We start from the raw sequence: 23,831 nt of genomic DNA on the forward strand, positions 1-23,831 counted from the left end.
TTCACATGGATGAAGAATGCAAAACTGCACATACAGTCAAAGACAAGTATTTATTTTCTTTTTGTAGCTATGGTTTACTTTTACTTAACCTCTGTACATTGTGGATTGCAGTGCAGATATTGTTTTGTTAAAGTATGGGTAGTTACAATATAAACACAAATATTTATTGTCATTTGAATATTTATTATCTCAGCCTTTCACGAAAATAAAAGCAGTGCTGAAACTTCATTCTCTCAAACACTAAAATGTATTCTATGAAAGTCAAATGTTTTCAGAGTCAACATAATCACAGCATCCCAGTTTTTGACCTGTGTGTTCATTTACAGTTTACTTATAGCTGCTTCAGAGAGATGGAAGTTTGTAGATTACAACATGGTTTTATTGATTTATCAGTAGCAAAATACACTAAGTATACACTCAGTAAACTGGATCAGCTAGCACTTGGGCTTGTATTGTATAATATCAGCTTGTTGTGGAATACTTCAGAACAAAATCAGAATGTTGGCATAGTTAACTACAGTGGTGTAAACCAGACTTGCAAAGACTAATATTTAGTAAGACCAATAACACAAACAAATTAGATTTTGAAGTTGTTTGCCCAATAGGAAGAAGCATGCTGACACATTATTTGTAAGCTTATATTTAACTATTCTATGACAAATTATTAAATAACTTTGAACAGCAGATTGAGTGCTTCTTGAAGAATAGCAAGAAAACTTTTTCTCAGACTTGGTTTTTATTTTTTTTAAGATGATAAAAAGAGTGTCACAGCAAATACTCATTTACTTTAATATTTTATATCCAAATAAAATAAGTCCATGGCATTTACATTGCCGTTACTAAATAGTATTTGGTTTGTTTGCAAGAGTCATTTATTTGTGGCTTGGCTGAAGGAATAAAAATAAATCTGCGGTTCTTTCTGTTAATACTCATACTGTTTCTTAACATATGCAAAAGATTGAATACTGTAAATGTATATGCAGAAGCTCAAAAAGAAAGCCCAGACTTTCTGAAGCTTCTGAATTACGTATAACCTTTTAGAGAATTGCTGGGACAGTTCTTTACAACAACAAAAAGAAATAACTGACTAAGCCAACAAAGTATTTTATTTTAAGCAAACCTGGAATCATTTAAATTTTCCCACTGCTTAAAATTAAGTATACCTTTACTAAACCAGAGGTTGTTATCTGAGAAAAAAATTACCATTTGTGTTTCTGTACTACTACTACTACTACTGAGCCATTAATTAATAGTCGGATTTTTCCATAAGACGTGTTTGTTTCAGCAAGGTTTTGTAGAAGGGCAGCATCAACTGTGTTTGTGAGAGCTAACAACAGCTTTAACCCCATAATCGCCACTGTTGCTTTGTTGGCAAGTTGCTCGACTTTCCTGTTCTACATTTATGCTGTGATGTGGGTATAAGGATACAGATCCAAACATTGAGCTGTTGGAAGGCATAAATCTTTAGGACCAAATTTTATCATTTTAGCTTCAGATTATGGAATTCTTGCCCACAGAAAGTATCGGAATTCAGCCTTTGAATGAAAGACACTGCAGGTATTGTGTATGATACAGGTATTGAAATGTGTACAATAAAATTATTTTATTTAACAATTTACTTTGCGCCTCATAATATATGTATTTCTATAATTTCTATTTCAATCCTCGATAAAATAATCATAAATTATTTAAGGGATATAACATATGCACATCAGATAAAAGGGATATCTAAGTGATGCACTTAACACAAAAGACATTTTGTAGATTTTACTCTGTGCTTTTGAAGAATTTTTGAATATTTACAGAAAGCCAAATTTTTATGCTTTCATCAACAGAAATTAAAAGGCTTTTCTCCTATGATCAGTCCCACTCATGTCATCACCAGGCAGAATTGCCACCAAAGGAAACATTAGGAGGAAGAGAGGGTGTTTTGCCCATGTTTTTTTTTGTTAGTTTTTGAGGGAAGACTGCCTTTTTTTCTGGAAATGCTTTACAGAAGTATGACCAAGTGTGAGTTGTCCTGAAACCACCAGAGGGGTAGAGAGTTCACCTGCCAGTGTGAGCCCATTATGAAGGACTTTCCACTAGTAAGAGCTTAGTAAAATGCTTTCCTTTTACGTCCATACCTGTTTCCATTGCTATTTGATCTCTAAATGCTGTGATGGACATCATTCCGGTTTGGGCAATATCACACCGATGATAAAATACAACAAACCTATGTAAAACCTATTTTTATTGTGGAGGGATTTGATGATGGTTTGTAGGAAGGGATTTTGTCTTCATGAGCTCCAGATTAATTTTGGTCAAGAGGTGGAACCACCTCAGGGAGGTGGAACAGGATTGAGAGCTGCTTAGAGCCATCAAGTCTGCATTGGGTTTTTTGAAATACTTGTGGAATCAAGAAAAAAGTTCATGTTGTCTTTCTTGTTAATGATATGAAGAGGAGTTTGTCAGAGCTGTGCTTTGATGGGATGTACTTGGGAAACAGCCTGAGTAGCTGTTGTGGTTTAACCCCAGCCAGCAGGCAAGCCCAACACTGCTGCTCACTCCCTTCCTCACCAGTGGAATTGGTAGGGTAAAAGCTGGAAAACTCATGGGTTGAGATAAAGACAGGTTCATAGGAAAAGCAGTGGACTGGTGTTCATCAGGAGTTTTCAGGAATTAATATTTCATTAATTATTCATTGTTCATTATTCATTCTTTGAATGAATAAATAGTATGGTGGAATACTTTCTGTGGGGAAGACATATTACCATAAGGTAAAACTGCTGGTTTTCTGTAAGCAGGTGACACAGGCTGCCAGGACGTATTTTGACAAGAAAATCCAGGAGAATTTTGACAAGAAAATCCTTGCCTATTCGTATCAGCACAAACTTCATGGAAATGTAAGGAGTACACTGTAAGGAGTAGGTTCCCATGTCAAGATTTCTCCTAAGAAAAGAGAACAGTTGTGACGCCAAATGTGTGGAAATAGTACTTGTCAGTGCTAAAAGTAATTCAAGCTTATGGAAGAAGGTATAGAAAATGTTTTTCTGACACAAATATAAGTAGTAAACTTCACATTAAATTGCCATAATAAACTGTTGGATTCAAGCTGGAGTGATAAGGGAAATTTGGAGATTTGTTTAAATAATCTGATGTGTATAATTTGACTTTAAATGTGCCAGTATATCCTCTATTTCAGCTATTGTTCATTTTTTATCTCTAATATCAGCCACATGCTCAGATGTGAATGGCCCATCCAAAAATAAGAGCCTGGTCTTTATGATATGTTGTAGATTTCAATGTACTGAAGTTGTTCCAGGGTTTATTTTTCTTTCTCAGAAGCTCATTTATTTTTGGCAATCAGTGTATGCTGTCCTGAGCAAGCATTTGAAAGTAAAGGAGTGATACCTTTCACAAGGTGGTGTTAAATCCAGCACAGAAGCAAAGTCCTGATTTTGTATTATTCTGTAATGTGTAGCAATCTACATCAATGCAAAGTACGGTGAAATGCTGTCAAAATAGACCAACTGTGTTTACTGCTCACTTTTCCTGCTGCTAGTGATGGCACAAGGTGAATAGTAATGGTGAGCTAGCTCATAATCTTCCAAACAGAAGGTAGAGGGCAAACAGTTTGACAAGATTAGTTATTGTGGACCACAGATAAAGGTTTAATATTTTAGCCAAGGCCTGTGTAAGCCAGGCTTATTTTAAAATATGTCTGCTGTCAAGAGCCCAACTGGCTGTATTTGCTCCTAAGTTTAATCGTATACAGAATTACTATTTTGGGTGGAGAAGATGCTGGAAGGGATTTAATAGGAATGCTTGTTTGGTTACAGTGTTTTTCAGGGGCAGAATGGTTTGCCCTGCCAAATTTAAGGCCTGTACATTTAATGGAACATACTTTTTGGAGTGACATTACAAACAGTGTTGGGCAGGCAGGAATTGGCAGCGGTGCCTGTAGTGATTGGATTCACCACTGTGGTCTACCATGGTTTAGAGCTCACTGATGCTGCTTAATCAGTCTCTGAGGTGTGTGTTTTAAGACCAGGAAGGACCATTAATACCAGTCAGTCCATCCACTTGTCTGACAGAGGGCAATGAATTGTACTCAGCATCAGGTTCAAAACCATGGCTGAGCTCCAGCGTGCCATTTAGAAAGACACCCAGACCCTGATCCAAAAAATGCAGAGGAAACTTGCTTAAGAAGAGGGAGGCAGCCTGTGCACTAGAGCCACATGTAGTCTTTATCACTATGATAGTTTATGAAAGAATTGTTACAGACCATTAAATTCAATGAGCAGTGATTTTTACTGAGAAGATAAAACATTATTGTTAAAAAGGCATGTTTTGAGGTGGCAAAAATAATACCTGAATTGAGGAATAAGGATAATGAAAAATTCACTGAATCAGCCAGGAGTGAGAGGGTGATGACTGTGTACCACGGTAGATAGGTCATGCACTGCAAGGTCATGTCCTTGACACCAGGCTTCAAAACAGTATTTAAGTATTTTATTCAATCAAAGCAGCCTCAGATTTTGAAACTGAGAACAAGCCACCCCAACACCCAGTGTTAGCACAGTGCTATTCCCTTGAGAGGGAAGCAGCTGGGGTCCAGTTCCCTTGTGCAGATAATAAAGCTGAACCAGTTTGTTCCAGCCTCCTGAGTAAATGATCCTATCCAAGTGACTGGTTTCTGGGCAAGACCAGTATCACAGCAGCCTCTCTTCTCTATGTCATTTGTTTCCTTGAATTGGTAGAAAATTCCTGAAAACAAGTATGCCATTTAGAATTTTATTAAGTTTATCCAAGAGGAAAACTGAAGGAAAGGAGAGGGAAAGGAAGAGAGTTATTTTATTCTAAATTAAATTAAGTGAATTTATTTGTATGATCACTCACCGGACAACCATTCACTGAACTCTGCTGCTAAACTGCTTGCAGTGCTTTCATCCAATGCATTTTATTTATCTAATATATTTTCAAAAGCTTGGTTTCTAAAGGGAATTAGTGTCAGCAAAACACATTCCACAAGAAGCCAGAAATCATGCAAGTAAGGCCATCTTCATAGCCTGAGCCTAATCTTATCTACTGGAAAGATAACCAAGGGTAATAGCTAAGGTTTATAAGCTTTTATATAGCATTTCAAAATCCAGGAAGATTTTGTTTTTATCACTTAAGTCCTCCATTTGCAGGTAGAAACCATTGTTTTTGGCTAGTCTGTATATTGCTTTGCAGATTAGGACATGGGCTACTTGAAGGATGCCCTTTTCTGTCAGTTGGGTGTCCATTTTATCTATTTCTGGGGCATGATTCCCAGGAAGGTCACTCCATGGCTGTATAACTGTCATATTCAGAGCTTGGGAGTAAAGACAACTGTTGTCTTTGGGGTGAGTTCCTTTGGCCAGAGGTGGAGCAGTGTGAAAGGATGTACCAACCCATGTGGATTTACACAGTTGCAGAGTTTTTACTGATCCCAAGCTACAGATTAGAGCTAGACTTCTTCTAGCAGAATATGTGAAATAGGGAAGCAAGCCAAAAATGTGCATAAGAGTGAGCAGTAGAGAGTAGTAGGTAACATACTTGCACCAGTCTGTTCAGCTTCTGGGCTCCCAGAGCAAACTTCTCTGTCAGTTAGGATTTTAAGTCTGCTTTATGGAGGCCAAGTCTAAAACAAATTTGTTTTTACTCACAGGAGTAGAGCTTTGCTAAAAGTCAGAGCAGATTGCCAAGCAATTCAGGATCTGTGTAAGAGCACTCCACATAACAACATACTCTCCATGCAGGCATTGATGGCTGTGTGCACAGGTGACAAGGAAACGCAGTTTGAAATACCTGGAAGAAAATTTGAGAATGGTTGAGAATTTGTCTTGGGGAAGACTCACCTAGTAATGATCCTGTTCAGGTGTTCCTGTTCTTTCCTCTAAAGATGAGGATCTTCTTAAAGCTTAGCAACATGTTCAAAAGGACATAATTAAACCTGTAACATCATAGCAGCAAGCCCCTTATGGAATTCTTTTTATTTCTGTGTAGAACACAGATTAAACTGCTTAATTCCAAATTTGTATGGAGAAAGCATTAAGCCACTGCAGTTCAAGACTTCTAACATTGTATCTTTTGCTAACTTAAAAATAATGATGGACTGGGTGTCCCTTTCCTAAATTGTGTGTTTTATTTATTTTTTCCATTTCATGGGAGCATTACAGAAGTATGTAGTATATATTAAAAATATTTCTAGCCGTCATCTTTGTGCTTTTCATCAATGCAAATTCCATTTATCTTGAAAAGCACTGGACAGTTTTGCTTTTTACTTTTGGATATATGTAAATCAGTAGAAATAAAACCAAAGTTGTACCTATCCATTTGAGTCCATAGTTTTTTCGTGTATTTTATATGTCCTTTTGTACTCACTTTGCATGCATGCATACAATAATTGTATAAAGAATGCTGATGTGGCATTTGTTGAGAGAATTTATTTGTTAAGGGACAGATTTTCTAGAAGTATTTGAAGAACCAAGAAATAATGGAGGTCATCTACTGAAATTTTCAAAAATTTCTAAGGAAGAAATTGAAATCTGTGAGAATGGGGAGTGAGCCCTTAAGAGGCTTTGTAAAGCATTCCAGAAGGTGTGTGTCTGTCCTTGCACATTTGGACCTTCAGCACTGCCACAGACTGGCCCACCCACCATATCATTCTTCCATCTGATCTAAAATATGAACTCAAATACTTTCATCTTAGATTACTTATTTAGTTGCTTCATGAGATGCAAATTCAATGAGTGTCCTTGCTTACATCTCAGGAGAAAGTGTCATGTTGCACATTTAACTTATCCTATGAGGACTCTTCACAAGCAAAAAGACAAATGTCATTTGTTAGAATGTTAGAATTGGTTAGAATTTGTCTTAGAATACAATCAAATGTAGTCAGTGCTGCTTTCAGTTAAGTGAAATTTGGTAAAATTACACAAAGTAACAGAAGTTGCTTTCTTGATGTCTTCCATATTTTGAATAAAACCCTGCAAACATTGAGACTGGTTCCCAGTACCTTTCACTCTTCTGTTTAAGTTACCTCTGATCTTGAGGTACAAAACTATTACTGCAGTTTTCCACATTCAAGGGCTCAGTCTCCAGAGGGAGCTGCCTGCTGGATCCCACTGGGCTGGGCACAAAGACTTCTCAACAAGGGCTGGCTCTGCCACCCTCACCCCTCACAGGTAGCACCTCACTGGCACGGAGAGCCTTTTTAGCTGCCTTTTATTACTCACAAAGAAAATGTTGCTTAGTGTGAGTTGGGATGACAGAGTTGGGCCCTTGATGAACAAAGAGTCCAGGATTATCATTCCAAAAAGCCCCCTGAGGCATATATCAAGAGTTATTAACCACTGATTCAGCACATAGCATTATTTTGTAGGCTTAAGTGGGATTTCAGTGATATATTGGGTCTTGTGTCTGTGTAGGGGTATGCCCTCTGTTATTTTATTTTATAAATAGCTGCTACCATTTCTCTTTTACGTTGTTGCTTAAATCTCTTTCAAAAGTACAATATCTTAATCCACTGCTACCTTTTTTTTCCTTCTGATAAAGAATAAATAAATTTGAAAATCCACATATGACTGAAACAAAAGGCAAATAAGCTCTGCATGGTGTGTATTTGGTGAGGAATACCTCATTTTGATGATTTCAGTCATCATTCGTTTGAAAAGCAGAAACTATGATTGTTAAGCCTCATTATTTTCAATGAAGCCTGACAGTTTCAAGGTTAAACAGAAGACAGCTACTTTCATCCCAGTGGTATTTCTCTTCAAACATGGGCAGCTTTTCACTGACTTGTTCTGCTGTGGTGTGCAGTGCCATTGCTTGGTCACAGAGTGGTGCACATCTAAACCCAGTTGTAGGACAGTGTGTAAGCTGTGACATCCAACTTGTGTTTCCCCAAAAGGAGCCTCAATTACTGAAGTCATTCCCCCCTGCCACCCCCCGCCTTGTATAAGCCACACAATATTTCTTTTTAACTGAACAGTGATTTAAATAAGCCATGATCTCAGATTTTACAGGTTTTATGCTGTCTCCCAGAAAAACAATTTTCAGCCCAAACCTTCTGTTTGTCCAAACAGTTTGAAATGTTTCTCCAGTGCTTTTATGTCTCTGAAGTACATTAGAGAGGGTGCTAGTGTGAAAGAGGCCTCCAGCAAGAGTTAAGATGGCTGAGAAAGCTGCTGTGCTTCTGAAATGCACAAGCTAGTGAAAGGGGACTAATTGCCATTGATTTCTGAAATTGAGCATGGACTGACAGCAGTTGTAACAGGGAAACTTCTCAATAAGAGAGGCTGACAAAACTGACTGAACAGTAACTGAGTTAAAATCCTTAGAACTCAGAAAACATTGATGTATCCATGTGAGAAAACTTACAGGAGCAAGTAATTTGTGAAATCCCTGACTTTATACTTGTATGGACTGACAGCATTGAGATATGGCTGTTTGGGTGCTGCCTCTATAGAGACAAAGTGCAGTAGATGTTGTTTTACAAAACCAGAGGGAAATGCACTAGTTGGTTAAGAAGGAAAAGTGACTATTGGAAAACTGAAGGGAGAGGAGCAGTTTTTTAGCAGTTGCTACCTAAGCAGCAGTTATTTACCCGTGCACTCATTCCCTCAGAGTCCCTGTGCGACAGCTAGAACAAGCTGAACTTTCCACATACTTTTCCTGCTGTCTGATGATTACATTTGGGTGGTGAATTCTTAATCTCATTTCAGGAATTAAGTCACCTGGTGAGTACAATGAAAGGTGTAGCTTCATCGTGCTTGGTGGTTCCTGGAAAACAAGAGTGTTTCAATACGTACCAAGCACATTAGTCATGACTTGTGGCAATAGATCCATGTTGACTAGTTTACGTGCACTGAAGTTACTAATGCATTCATGAGATAAAATGCATTTTGCAATTTTGGTAAAGCTGTGTTATTTTTATTTCCTATCTGCATTTCTCATGTGGTATATTTTTTTTTAATTGTCTTTCAAGATAAGAAAAAAATGGTCAACTTTGTAACAATGAATACAGCTATTTGAACCTGCAGCTCTGTTTATCCATTGTGGAAGCTGTGTGTATAATATTCTGGACATGGCTCTGAAAGTGTTCTGCTACACACAATGTCTGCTTTTATACAGATAGTTTATTTGTGGGAGAGTTTTCATTGAAGGATATCATAAAATACAGATAAATTGAAGAAATAGCTTGAATACATGACTTCTGGAATGCTGAAGATAAATGTGTGTAGATACAAAATGATGAGCAAATTTAGTCCTTTGCATTTGTCTACATACTTTAACAAAATAAAGATCAAATTAAGCCAGTGAGACTGAACATGTTTATAGTGCCTGTGCCTTAAAGCTAAGAGGATTGGGAAACTCTCTGTCCTACTTACTTAGACTGTTAATTTTTCTGTAGTTGTATTGACACAAGAATCACGCAGGCCACCTTCAAAATATCATCATCTACATCCTCAGAAACTTGGCTTGTTGAGTATTTTGAAAAAGTTTTTACATAAAACACATCAGCTTTTAGACATAAATTTATAAACCGGACAGTAAAAATATCTGTTGGATAATGGGCAAGATATTATTTAAGGGGAAACAATCGTTAAGTGCTACATCTAACAAGAACCATGGACAGCCCATATTTTTAAAAGTGTAAAAATTAATTATCTTGCTTACACCAAAGTGTATATTGTACCACAGGATTGCTGCACAGGGTTTTGTGTTAATGCCATGCGGGAACCTCAGATACTCCATGCACTACAAAGGAAAAGTGAGTTGATATATGTCACTGACTGCAGATGGGTTGGGTTGTAGGTTAAAAAGTTTTTCGCAAGTTGTCTGCATTTTCCCTTAATGTCTGTCTTTTACAGTAGTGCTTTGTTTCTGAGCGTGACCACCACCAGGACAGCTTGGTTCAGTGCAAACACTGTCTCTTTCAGCCAGAACATTCCTAACATTAGCTTCCTTTTTTTTTCTCTCCTCTCCCTCTCCCCTGCCCCTTCTCAGGTTGGAAAGGCTGGTGGACGTCCTGAGGAAGAAGGTTGGAGCAGGGACCATTAGGACCGTGATCTGATTGAAAGCTGTAGTCTAAGGAAGCTTTCACATCTGGTGACCAGGCTGCTTCATTCAGCACTGTGTAAACACTGAAGCCTTAACTTAGCAAACAGTTGTTAGAAGTGGGACACTCCAGCGACATTCCAAGCTGAGATAAAATCAAATCATAAATGTTTAACTACTTTGCTGCTGAGTTCTGTGATTTGTTAAAATGTTTCACTGCAAACATGTGTTTGTTTTTAACCAAATGCATTGTGGCACAGTGTATTGTGAAAAATTATGTAGATGCTTATTTTAACAGTCTGTCCTCTCCATGTTAGACTATAGTCTGCTGCAAGGCACAGCATGGTCATTTTTTAAAATACTGCAGGCTTCAGGTTCAAAATGCTGCAAAGCAGTTTCAATATTTAAGTCCCTTATTTTATTTGTGAGGCTGCAAATAGTCCAATATTTGTATGTTAAATATATTAATTGATAAAGTAGGTTGGCATTCAAGAAATAGCTCTGGTATATTGGATATTTTTTTCTCCTTACTCATAGACCATTGAATTGCAGGTAGTAACTGTGGCTACATCAAAGGGCAGGATAAATGTACACCTTTATACAGCAGTTGAATAGCTTCTGCTAGTACATGGCATTTTCAGTGTACATTAAAAAGAAATTTACTTTTAGGTTTCACTGGAAGTACAGCTACAAAAAATTGTAACATGAAAGCCTTGTGACACTGTACAGTATCTCAGACAGTGGAGAAAGTTTCCTGTATTGTTTTTAGTCACTCCTCTGTCCTTTTAACTGAGGGAAATCTCTCAGATTTCAGAAAGCACCTTACAAATTAAAAATTCACCTTTTCAGTGTTTGCCTCTTCTCATCCCATTCCTACAAGACTCTGAGTGCCCTGCAGTGCAGGAGTACCATCCAGGCTGGGTTTGAGGCTAAACTGTCAATCCTCAGCTTTTTGTACTCATGAAGTGCCCTAGGACTTAGAGGCCGAAGCATAGAATCTGACAGGGAGGGGAGAAACTGAGAGCTGAGGAGAAATTTGGGGTACACAGACATGATATACTCTACGATACAGTATAGTTGAACTTAGAGTTGTGTTTGTGACCCAACCATCTCCCTGTATGAACAGTCAGGCCAGTACTCATGTAATCCTGCTCAAGAAAGCAGCTGTAATCTCTGAGAACCCCAAATTCAATAAAGAATCTCAGCAGCCAGCTTAGTGATTAGTGAGATTAGTGTCTCCTCAGGACCAGCCTACTCAGGCAAGGTGGATGTAGCTCCTGAGGCTTCCACTTGTCTGCTTTACTTTGTGTTTAGTGTTGTTACATGGTCTTGCCTCTTAATGTTTGCTTGTTCAGGCATTGTGATAGTGCAGTCTATCTGGAGAAAATGAAATTTTAGTTTTAGGTGTAGAGAGAGACATTTTAATGTGTGTTTTTTCTTTCAAACACTTAAATGTTACACCTTCTTCGTCTGCAGACCTAAGCCCCTCCTAGCTTCAGTTGACCAAACCTAACCTCTTGCAGGGAGATAAGTAGCATCCATCCAAGCCACATTTACCCAAGTCAGTTCTAGAAACTTCTGAAGTGCTCCTTTTTGACCTTTGGTCAATCCTAAGATAGCCAGTGAGTCTGGAGCCTCTCCCCCACACCTATTCAGTGGGAAAAAATTTTAATGCTTCCAAACCAGAGGATTGCCACCCCCCAGATTCCAGCCCCTTCACCATCTCCCGTGTGCTGCTGTTCAGCTCTTTGGGTGACTCAACAGCTCTTTGTCCTATTGTCCTCACTGAGCTTTGTGCACAAAGTGGGTGGCAAGATCTCCTGAGCTGTCAGGAGCCATTTCTGCTGTAAGGAGGTAGTGAGGAAGAAATAGAGACAAAAATGTAAGGACTACCATGCTGTGCTAGACCAAAGCCCAGACTGCCTTTGGCAATAACAAACAGAAGATGCTTAGGAAAGGGTATAAAGTCAGGCCAGCTCTAGTGACCACTCCCAACTGGTGTCCCAGCAATTTGTTAGTTGGAGGCTTTCTAAGCCAGAGGTGGTGTCTTTGTATTTAGCGACATTTTTTCACGGTCTATCTTTTTAATCCATTAAAATTGTTTGTACCTACTTGTTCCTTTCACAAGGTCTTATGCAGTTAATGATGCATTGAGTGAAAAAATACTTCCTTTTCTCTTATGAACCAGCTCTATTCATTTGCTATCACCTTGTTTTTGTATGAAAGAAATGGTGAGGAACCATTCCCTGTTCATATTTCCACGTCCCATGTGATTTTATATATTTGGCATCATTTCCCCAACTTTTCTCTTCCAGAGAGAACCCCTGGTCTCATTTAAAGGATCTGCCCCATGTTTTTAATTGGCCTTGTCATACTAATCTGGTTTTTTTTTTCCCAGCTCTGCAGTGTTTTTACTGAGATGCAACACAGTTTGTGCCTAGTGTTCAAGATATAGACAAAATGTGACTTTAATGGTTGTCATAATGATGTTGTCTGTTTTTTTCTCTGTGCTATTTGTAACCATTTTTAGCATTGGACTTGCTTTATGACAGATTATTTATTGGTTTTCATATTTCTGTAGTAAAATGACTACTCTAGATCTCCTTCCTCAGTTGTAATGTTCAGCTCAGAGTTCATTGTAGCCTGTATGAAGACAGAACTGTTTTCTGAATAACACAGCATTTATGGGTACTGAATGTCACCTGTTGTTTTAGCATTCCCTGGTGACCCTGAGCTCTTATTCCATCTCTTCTCACAGCTCCTCTGTAATACTCACAGTATCAAAGTATCATCAGCATCTCCATGCTGAATACAGTGACACGAAATACTGCTATCTCCAAATTAACCCCCTCTTCAAGGTGATTTCTTAGTTAAGTTAAACATGGACTCTGGGACAAAGATCCCTGTAGGACAATAAGGTAGCTTTTCCTTCACTGTGAGAATGAAACATTTATTCTTACACATTGTTTTAATTTAACTTTGAAGTACCTATTTTTCAGTGTAAAAGTATTAGTTATTGCTAGGTAGCTTTTATGAGAAAGCTGTTTGCTACTTTGAAAATGCAAGTTTACTAAATCAGAGCTTGTGTTCCATGCATGAATGTGCTAAGTTCCTCCTTCCCCTTGGAGTGTGAAGAGCTCCTCACCTTTCCCCAAGTATTTCTGTGTCCAAGTGAATAATCTTGTGAATGCAGGCTTCCTACAGCCAGACTGTTTGACCTCCAGCCTCTTGTGTCCATTGGCTTTGTTTGGAAAAGTAGGATGGGCCGTGCAAAAGCCACCTAGCAGGCTTGATATCAGATACATCTGATTGCAGGTAATACTTGATTTGGTAAAATTAACTTATAGTTTTGCTCCATAATTTTCCTTTTGACACGTTATACCCAAGGTGAAAAAATAGTTACTGACTCTGTCTTTTGTCTTGCACCAAGCAGCCTGGAATTCAGAGATAATTTTGGTTAGGGTGTTTTGTCATAAATGACAAATGTGGATAAATGTATTTTCTTTGTAATTAAATCAGATGTGTTGATTTTTAAAATTCAGCTGGAAATGTTTTTATTCTTCAGGAAGGATCATGGGAAATTTTCTATGTTGAGAGTAGAAAGATTCAAAAACAGTTGAGTTCTCCCTCTTCCTTGCTAACAACCTGGTGTGTGGTCTTTGGCAAATTCCTTAGTGACTGTCGTTAAAGGTATGCAGTCCCTGAAGAGGTTCCCGGGCTCCTCCAGGGTGTTTGCAAAAGTATCTATGTGGTTAATGTCAAAACACTTTCACTTCTTCACCTGCTGAAGTGAGCAGCATAAATCACATAGGCCTGGTGGTGGAGGCCCAGCCTTTAGTGCCCTCAGCAGAACTTCTGGTCCTGTTGAGCCCAGCCTAACTTTAGCCTTTCAGTCTAATGAGGGCAGAAAATCTGCTCTGGTCAGTAGAAAGAGGTGATAACGACAACATGGGTTAATGGGCTTATCATATGGTTTATTCATTGAGAACTGATTGGTGCCTGAGCAGAGCTCTGAAAGTGAAAAGAAGCCTGCTCCCATACAGCAGACAAATGCAATTGTCACTTCTGTCCTAATATATGTGAGAAAGATGAGATTGCGTCCGATTATGTACCAGGAGTAACAATTCATTTCCCTCCTGATGGAAAAACAGTTCATGATGAAAGGTGGCTCACCATAGGTGAATCTTATGGTGACAGCTGTAATTACTGGTCAAATTAGGGTCCCTACTGTCTTGAATAGAAGAGGTACTCAGAAATGTTCTTCCCTTGTGAGATTTTGTGTCTTTCTCTTGGTGATCCAGCAGCACGTTATGTATTGGGAGCCATTTCTGGTATATGCCAGGGTAAAATATGTAAATAGCATCATGTTGGCTCGGGATAAGAGCATTATTAATGCTTTTCAGCACTGTAATTATATTCCTAGTAAGCCTTCCCTAAGCCCTCACTAATTAACAATATTGTGACAAATCAACTTTAACAGAAAAGAACTGTGGACCTTTAGTCTTTTAGTACTATTTTTCATGCAGCCCACAGCTGAAAACTGGTGGCATGGCTTTCTGTACTAGTGTTGGGAAAACTGCTGATACTGAAAAGTTTAAATCCAGCTCATTGTTGTTAGTGAGTCCTGTAGCTGAATTTGTTTGGTTCCTCTTTAAATACATTCATGGCAAAGTAAAATTCATCAGTTAATCATTAATGTTAAGGAATATGAAAACCGTTTATAAATAAGCTATCATATTGAAATGATGTTTGGTGATGTCAGTATGTTGTCATATACACATTTATTTATTTGTTTATTCCAAATCAGGAACATTTTACAAGATTGACTTTATATATAGTCTTACCAGGTGTTGTAACATCTTTAATCCATGTACACAAATGAACTTACTATCTAAATGTCAGGATTTCTCTGTGCCTTTATTTCTTTCAATTAGAATAAGGCTGTTGGTTTTCTTCTTGTTAACTTCTACTGCTGAAGATTTTCCTCTCATGCAAGAATCAGCTGTGAGGCACATGAAAATCACTGCTGGGCAGTTTCTCTTGCTGTGATCGCAGTGTTACATGGGCTGACTCTTATCGCTGCAACATTTCACATCAGATCTGCAGAACTGGACTTTCTCTGTTTGTTCTTCTCATGCATTGGTAAATAAAATGTATTCACAAGTTCAAAAAGACAAAGTAGTGTTCTCATATTAGCTCGATTATAAGTCAGCTGTTGAGGTGCAGTGTTCTAAACATTTCATTCTTCAGTTTTGTTGGGAACCCACGTGTTCTGGGAGGCTTTTAAACAAATACTTGAAATGGTTGAAAGATTTACATTGCCAGTGCCTAGCTAAATATGTAGTCTTTAGAAAAGACATGGTTTATTTTGGCACCATTTGACAAACTCAAATATTTTAAACATTTGTTAAGTTTGAGCTTGCACATTTGAACTAAAAGTTTGCATTCCAAAATTGCATCTCAGGTTACCTGTCTCTCTCTCTTTTGTATTTTATAATCCCTTTATTAAAATAGTCTACAAAAGAAGTTGGGTGCAGAGTGTGGTTTTTTATTGTTAATTATAAAATATTATCATTAAAAATCAATTTCAAGGTAACATGTACCTGGTAACTCTATTCAACTAAATGTCAGAAATACAAAGCCAGAAGTGTTTTCAGAATTTAGGCTTTTATGTTAGTAGCCAAGACTTCATTGTAAAATTAATGGAACACAGTAATAGTGGGACCAAATTCTGCAATGCTTTTCTCTTAGTCTTATTATATACTGTGATGTGCAAGTACTAACTTTGCTGGTGAGTGCAAAGCCAGGCAATAAAGAAAATAGACTGAAAAGCTATGAAATAGAACAGCTTGAGGAAAAGGAAAAGCAGTCTTTGACTTGGAATTTATTTTCTTTTCCTTCCTTTGTCAGAAAGGAGGAGCAAGGGAAGCTGGAAATCCAATTGAAGAAAAAAATCAAAACTAAACAAAAAAAAAAAAAAAAAAAAAAAAACACAAAACCCAAAAAAAACCCCCAGCATCCAAAAGAACACCACTTTTATTTTCTTTGAAGTTTTAACCTGAAACTTGTACTGAAACATAAAAAGTTGAGCATTTATTCATTGAAATCACCTTATTTTGTTCAAACCTGGCAATCGCTGTTCACGAGTCCTGAGCACACCGTTACAGCTGTGTTCGTGCTCTGGCGTGTTGCCCAGGCGGTTGCCAGCTGCAAAGGGTCACACTCCTTTCTGGGAAGCTGTCCTCAGGGGGAGTTGGGCATGTTCCCTCATGGTGACCTCGGGCCAAAGGTCCGTGCAGTGCCACGTTAACAGAAGTTCATCATGGTTTGAACAGCTCCTGAACATGATAGATGCAGATCCATTCTCATATGGTAAAACAGAAATGTAACCAATAGAATTGGTCACAATTGGTTCCCAGTGGCCATGAAAAGAAAAGGTTAGGATTGCCCTTGCAGAATACATGACATAAATTTGTGATGATTGATACTCTCACATGAATATGCATGGTACATTTCACACACCGTTTAACAATATAGTGGTATCCCAAAGAATTCAAAGGATGGAAACAGTTTTATTTGTTCTTGAATAAGTATTGAGAGAACTGATTTCAGTAACAAACTTACAAGAAAAATCAAAACATTAAGATGCAAAAATGAAGAGCTACGTTGGTAGTACTCTAATTTATTGTCTGAAGCCACAGGACTTTGTTCATGATTATTTGACTCACTGATGTAGTGCCCCTGTTTCACAGGTTTTATGATCACGGAGATAAACATCTCAAAAATCAGTCTATGAGAAATGGGTCTACTGGAGTGGATGTATATCTAAGTGGATGTAGCTATCAATTTAGATGTACTCTTTAGAATCAAGATTTCACATATGCCTAAGAAAAATCAAAAAGTTAATTCATTTATTCACTAGAAATAAAATAACAAGTAGTATGGTCTTCATCAATAAAATCATCCCATTTGGTACTTTAATAGGGTCTATAAAATTAATAGGGCTTTGTGTCTTCCACTTTAGACAGGGAAGATTTTCCTTCTCCCCTAACAATCTACCAGTGTTTGGAGTACAAGATAATAATTAAATTTTGAGCAGAACACCAAAAAGAATTGGGTGAAATCCAAATATGCATGTGTGGAAGCTTTGCTTGCTTCAGACTTGGAAGAGGAGAAAAAATTGCTAAAATGAGTGACAGAAATACTTTGCTATGCTTACATATGGAGTTTTAAAACTTCACAGAAGTCAAAGCAAGACATAGCTGTTTAATATTTGAAAGTAGATGTCTCAATAAGGTTAAAGTTTGTATGTCAGCATAAGACTAAGAAATTGTTTAAAATTTGGTTGTTTTCATTTTTTTCACTAAATTTGTGTTTGATAGAACAAGCTACCTTGGTTCTAAATTTCAAATAAAGCATTTCTAATTAACACTTACCTGGTTTTGTTAGTAGATAATCAGTATGAGAATCACCAGTGTCCCCTCTGCTTCTGTTGTCCTATTGCTAAGGTTTTCTCCATGTACCATGTAGACAGGACAGAAAAAAGTTGTATTAAAATAGTAAATATTGAGTTGTATTTAGTAGGATCTGAACCCTTCTACAATTTTCATCAATTGATCTCAGAACACATTTAAAAGAAAATTTAATAGTGTTTTGTCCCTAAGTTGGCAGAAGTGCCTAAATGAGCATTTGACTACATGAGTGGCCAGATGTTGGACAGCTCTGTGCAGGAAGGCAGTGGCAAACAGCTTGAGGGGCTGCAGCCTTTTCAGTGGACCAGGCTGATGGCTACTAGGAATGTCTGGAAGATCTAGTCCTTATTAATTTACAGCTCTCAGGGATTCATTCTCAGCTCTCCAAGATAATCAGTTGCCACTGTATGAACAAAAGCAAGGGCCCTGTCTATAGCAAAGTTGTCATTTGGTGTCATTTATTTCCTCAGTAGTTGCTTTAAGACAAGCTATAAAGTCATATCAGCAACAAATTTTATATACACAAAAGGAATCTTGTAGTCTTTAACAAAAATAGTATCCCTGTTGGACTGCTTTGGGAACTAATATTTGTCTGCTGTGCCAAAAATCTGGAAAAAGTCTCTGGAACTGTGTACCTCTTCCATGGGCTATACTGGAGAGTCAATGAAACTGAATTGTACCGTCCTGATTTACTTTGGGTTATTGCTCTTGTGAATTGCAGCAATGTTCAGCTGTGCAGAAGGGAGAGTGGCTCCCTTGGAGACAAAGAGTGGAGTTTCAGGGCATCTGAAGATACATGAAGATACGTGAAAATGAACAGATTTCTAGGGGATCTGTCATGGGGAGTGGAGCGCAAAAAGGTTATTGTGGTCTTAGGGCCAGACTGCTCCCACAAGGGATATCATCCTGGGGGGACAGCTGTGTTGTGAGCAGTGACTGAGTTGCAGCAGCAGCACGATGAAGGCAGTGATGTCTCTTCCACTGGCTAGACGACCCACGTTCCGCCTTCCCCAGGCCTGCAGGATTCCTTGCCTGGTGCACATACACGCACTGCCCAGACAGAGATCCTCACTTGGGCCGTCAGACCATCTCACTGCTTGGGCCCAGACAGCTCCTATACTAATGTTTTTCTGTAACAGGTCCCCGTGAAAGGCAGCCAGATAAGTATTGATCAGCCCAGCTGTGGCCAGGAGGGGTGGGGCTGTACGTGCCGGTCAAGTGGGCAAAGGGAAAGAGAGGTCAGGACAGAAAGGGAGGCAGGAGAGGTAGAGGTGACTGTGCTTTGCAGAACTTTGTAGGGTCTTGAGATTCTGTCTGGCTGTGTGGTCCTAGGAGACAGGGGAACCACTGGCCTGCATTTCCACAGAGAACTGGAAGCCAGTCTTTAATACCACACCCAGGCTTGCCAACAACCAAGGCCTGACTGTGCCCGATGTCATCTCTGATTCACACAGGCCATCAGATCTCAGCCTAAGTCATTCACAGAATCTGCCTGTTGGACTACTTTCAGTGTTTCTGTACATCCTTGCTAGAGTGAGGAACCTATCACAGATGCATGAACTAGGGCTGTGCTCAGCTGACAGCTGCACCTCTGCTGGAAGAGCTGAGACTAAGTCTGGATTACCAGGTCAGGCAGTGCAGCAGAAGCAGACCCCTAGAGCTAACAGATGGCATGTAGTCCCCAAAGCCAACTCCTGTACCTTTGGAGCTGGCTCCACAGAAATCCCTGGGCTGGGCTGCCTGGTGGCAGGCAGTAGAATCACATCTCAGTTTTGTGTCATTTCTGTGGGATCCTGAGTGCATTGAGACTGCTCTGGGACATGAACCAAAGCAAAGAAAAGCCAGATGAAAGAGTGGCTTTTAAAATACACCCTCAACATAAAGAAAACACAACTGTAGATGCATCCTGAGTGAAATTTGTCTCAGGAATTTGCTTTTCAGATATCTGTCTGCCTGGCCTTTTTCACAGAACAGGGCTTGCTCCCACATTCTGTCGACGTATGGGACTAACTGCACCTGTTTGTAGTATTCTGGGACTGCAGTTTACTCCATCCTGAGAGCCTGAAGTGCAGGAGAAGCAAGGACAAAGATGCACAAACTCACCCTGCACTGTGCGAGGCAAAGGCTTGGCTAAGGGCTGTGCTGCCAGTGTGCAGGGATATGTGTGGAAGTGAGAGGGACTTCTCATATCTGCACAGCTGCAGCACCAAACCTTTGAGTACAGCAACAACCACCACAGCACGTACTGGAATGAAGGTTTGCAGCTTTGCTCTTCTTTGATCACATAATGGAGAAACTCAGCTCAATTGCTTTTCAAGCAGTTAAATGCCAGGCTTGCTTCACATTTTACCTGTCTGCTGAGGATAATTTTATTTCCCCAAAGCTCTAACATCCACTAGAATAAGGCTCTTATAAATCTGAACTACTTGTGCCTAAAGAAAATGTACTTCATCAGTGGGTGTTTTTTTGAAATCCCACTATACTTTTCTCAATAGTCCTACATAGCAAATCCACAACTACCTGTTGTAACAATCCACCCTGATTTCCAGTAATGGCATTATCCTTGTAATTTTCCATTCATTGAAATCTGGTCTGCAAATGACCAGCTTTGCATGTTACGAGGTGCTTTCTCCAGAACTTTACCCTCACACAGCCTCATTTCCTGTACAGCCAACTATTGCTCTTGAGTGACCTGCTACCTACTATCTCATTAAAAGTCTGGTTTTTTTCAGTGCTATTGACATTTTATTCTTTTAGAGCTCTTCCAAAACCACCTGCTGCAGGTGTCTGACTAGGTGCTATGACTATTGCTTTCCACTAGTAGTAAAGCAAGCTGAGGTCTGGCAGGCTGAACCACATATTACCCTCTTGACCCAGGATGTGTAGGAGATATACCACCACCTGTCACAGGCATGTCCTGTTCCCACCTTCTGCCCCACCCCCCGCTTGCAAAACCTGTAAGTTATGTCTTTAGTTCCTATTCAGTTACTCTTTTACCTAAATGATTGATATACAGCACAGGTATCTAGCTAGCTGCCATGTCAATTTATGGTGATTATAATATGTGCATGTAGTATATTTCAACCGAAAGAAAAAAATTTTAAAAGTTTGAAAAGCTATTACACATCATAAATGTGAGAAGCCCTATAGACCTAAAGTACCAGGCCTTCAGGTGGAACTACAAATGTGTAGGGAATTACAGATCCATGATGAAGGACTCCACAGATGAACTGTTGAACTTGTTTTCTATTTTCTCTTCTTTCAGCTTCAGACCTATGGGGCTCATTACGCTTCCTTTTCCTGAGAACTCAAAGAGCAATTTACTACCCCAAATCCTTCCCCATTTTGGTATCTGGAGCCCATTAACAGATTGCCATCAATCTTCTTTTGGATAAACCAAACAGGATGAGTTTCTGATATCACTTACCAGGTAGTGCTCAGGCACTTCTAATTCTTGGACATACAGATGCTTCATTTGTACACAATACCCTTTTCCTGCATTCAGATATGGTCTATATAGAGCTGATTTTTGTGCACCTTCCTTATTTCAAGGAACATGCTCGTTCTCTAATGCACAGCATCACCCCAGGACCTTGTGCTTGATGTCCTAGACAGCCCTTCAGAGTATGTATATTTCCATTCCTCTCTAAGAATTTCTGGATGTGGAAAAGACTAGAGAGAAAACTATCTGAGAAAGAAGACAGTAATAAAAGAGTAATACAAAAAAAAAAGTAGTAAAATAGATTTAGGAAGCTCATTTCATTGAACTCTGCTTCATTAATACTGATGCCTATGTCCTGGATTTTTGTTGCTAGACCATAAATCTTGCCCAGTAGGGAAAGAAATATATCCCTGTCACAACCATGTGAAAGTCAGAAATGCTGAAGCCAGGTAGATGTCTTGTAAGGCTGCTGAAAAAAAAAAAAAAAAAAAAAAAAAAAAAAAACCAAAGTGATTGTGCAGTTAATCTTGTTGGTTTAGTTGTGTTCCATGGTGATTTTAATTATACTGTAATTTGATCTATGTCAAAGGATGGTAAGAATAGTGGCTGGGTAGAGGTTAGTGGAATGTCAATGGAAAGAAGTGATTCGGGGGGCAGATGTGATGGGCTGGAATATTGCTGTGCTCCCAGAGTGGGGGTGAGGCTGTTCTTGGCATGAGTATGACAGGGAGGGAGCAATGCCAAGAGGCAGTTAGGGCTGGCAGGAAGGGATGACAGTTGCTGAGTAGGAAAAGTTATACTGCACTGTTCATGAAAAGGGGGTGAGAAACACTGCACTGATGCTGGTTAAGAAGGAGGAGGTCAAAAATAGGACTCAAATATGTGGGGAAGGATATCACAGGAACAAAACTGCAGAGCTGAATACCAGCACTGAGTATCCACCTTCCCTAGCAGGCTCTTCTCATCTGTGAGGCTGAACCCTGAATTCAATTGACTTTTTTTCCACCTGACAGTAGTCTCTGCTCTCATGGATGGAAAAGTATCCAGCTGGTAACTTAGCTTTGGAGTCCATCAACAATTTGATCATCAGCTGCATTTGATGATCGGCTATGGCACTGAAGGACTCCAAGCTACTACTGTTCAATTAAGCAGTGTTTTGTGCTCTGCAATGCTTAAATGTTGTTTAGGTGGACTGACATGGAATAGCATTGGTTTTTGACCAAAGTATTCCTAGGAATGTTAACACACTGCTTAAAATACACCCAGCACAGCTACCTTGGACTGCACAGCCATAAGATACACGAAGCAATCATTCTCAAATCCCTGCTGCAGCCTTCTAATGGTAATGAGGAGCTACTGAGGGTTAATATCAAGCACTCATTGTACTGGTAGGCCAAAATATTTCATTTTGGTAGGGGAAAAGAGACAAAGTTCATGAAACAAAGGCTGTCTTTTGTGGTTTTGTGTTGTGTACTGTGTATGGGGTACATAGGTCTTTCAGCTGAGGGGGAAATAGTAATTTGTGTTGGCATATAACATTTTTTGATATCTCATGTACCTTTAAAGACAAGAGCAGCCACAGGGAGGACAAATGCCCCTGAGCATGGCAGAACTGACTGCTTCTCTCTAGTTAGAGAGCAGGCTGTGGGAGGAGGTTCTGTGTATTCCTTTGACAGCCAGGAACTCCCCTATATCAAACTTGTACTATCTCACAGAATCAAGACCACAGATCTCCCCATTGATTTTCAAGTGCTCTTGTCATACCAAAGAAAAGCCAACATTAAATGTGTGCCACCTTTGCCCCTGCACTTTGGGGAGGTCTTATCACAGGAGAGACCACATTTCTGCCTTCAGGTTTTGGGAGGACACAGAATCTGTTGCACTTTCTTACAGTGCCCTGAAACACCAGCTCTAAAGCAAAAAGTAATGATAGACAGATTGCAAAATAAATTCTGTGAAGTTTGCTTTGTGAAGAAGCTGATCCAGCTTTTTTTTTTTTTTTTTCACTTTTCTTCCCCCACTCCAACAAAGGCAGGTCTAAGAGTAGCTACCTGGAAGCCCTGTTGCATTTTCCTTTAGTTACAACACCAGGCTTCATAGATTTAATAGAAAAATTCATATTCTAGTTCCTTCTGTTACATACTTGCCTAGATTAGATGTTAATATGCCTTTTTTACAAGGGTAAAGGTAATGATTTCTGAGCCTGAAATCAGGTATGTCGTTTTAGTAAAAATTACTTGAATTCTGTGTATTATTTCCATAATCCCTTTTCCCACTCCTGTATATCAGCATTTTTTCTGTATAGACTCTGTGGCATGTAAGTGGTCTTGCTTTCGCTGTAGCCATTTCTTGACAGCAGGATCAATCCTGCTCCTGCCAGGTGCTGAAACTGCTGAACTCACTTTGGCTGAATAAAAGCTGTGGGTGCGACACCCGCAGCTCTTGGCTCCCCTCTGTGGAATGCTACATTTGTATTAACATGTATCTTTCTTTGTGATTTTTTTTTTTTTTAACTGAAAATGATGGCCTTTAAAACCTCTTCCTGGAGAGAGAGAGAGAGATTGAGAGAGGGAAAAAAAATACACTCCCCTTGGAATTTAACCTTAATTTGAACCAAGATCAGTGAAAGAAAAGCACTTTCGTGCATTGTTCACCAGCTCCACCCAGCCAGCCCCTTATCTAACCTGAGTCTCTATTGCCTATAGCTTTGTAACTTTTGCAGTGGTGCTCTCCACATGCTCTTACATGCTTTGAAACCAACCTGGAGACACTGTGACATTATAATACCAAGAAACACTAGCTATCCCATTTTGCAAATCCTTAGACTGCACAGTGCAGCAGCAGGGACT

The 23,831-nt window shown here is 39.2% G+C and overlaps 1 protein-coding gene across 3 annotated transcripts in view; it reads left to right on the forward strand.

Annotated features, from left to right (window-relative positions):
- MIPOL1 (mirror-image polydactyly 1) overlaps positions 1 to 15,592 on the forward strand; it is a 160,860-nt gene extending 145,268 nt beyond the window's left edge. For all 3 annotated transcript variants that reach the window (XM_041401737.1, XM_041401728.1, XM_041401745.1), the window contains one exon: positions 10,018 to 15,592. In XM_041401737.1, coding sequence (XP_041257671.1) covers positions 10,018 to 10,084 — 67 coding nt within the window. In that variant the 3' untranslated portion in view covers positions 10,085 to 15,592. The remainder of the gene's footprint in view (positions 1 to 10,017) is intronic.
- Positions 15,593 to 23,831: the final 8,239 nt, after the last annotated feature.

The sequence above is a fragment of the Onychostruthus taczanowskii genome, unplaced genomic scaffold (genome assembly GCF_017590055.1).
Source record: "Onychostruthus taczanowskii isolate IOZ18803 unplaced genomic scaffold, ASM1759005v1 scaffold1, whole genome shotgun sequence".
NCBI lineage: Eukaryota > Metazoa > Chordata > Aves > Passeriformes > Passeridae > Onychostruthus > Onychostruthus taczanowskii.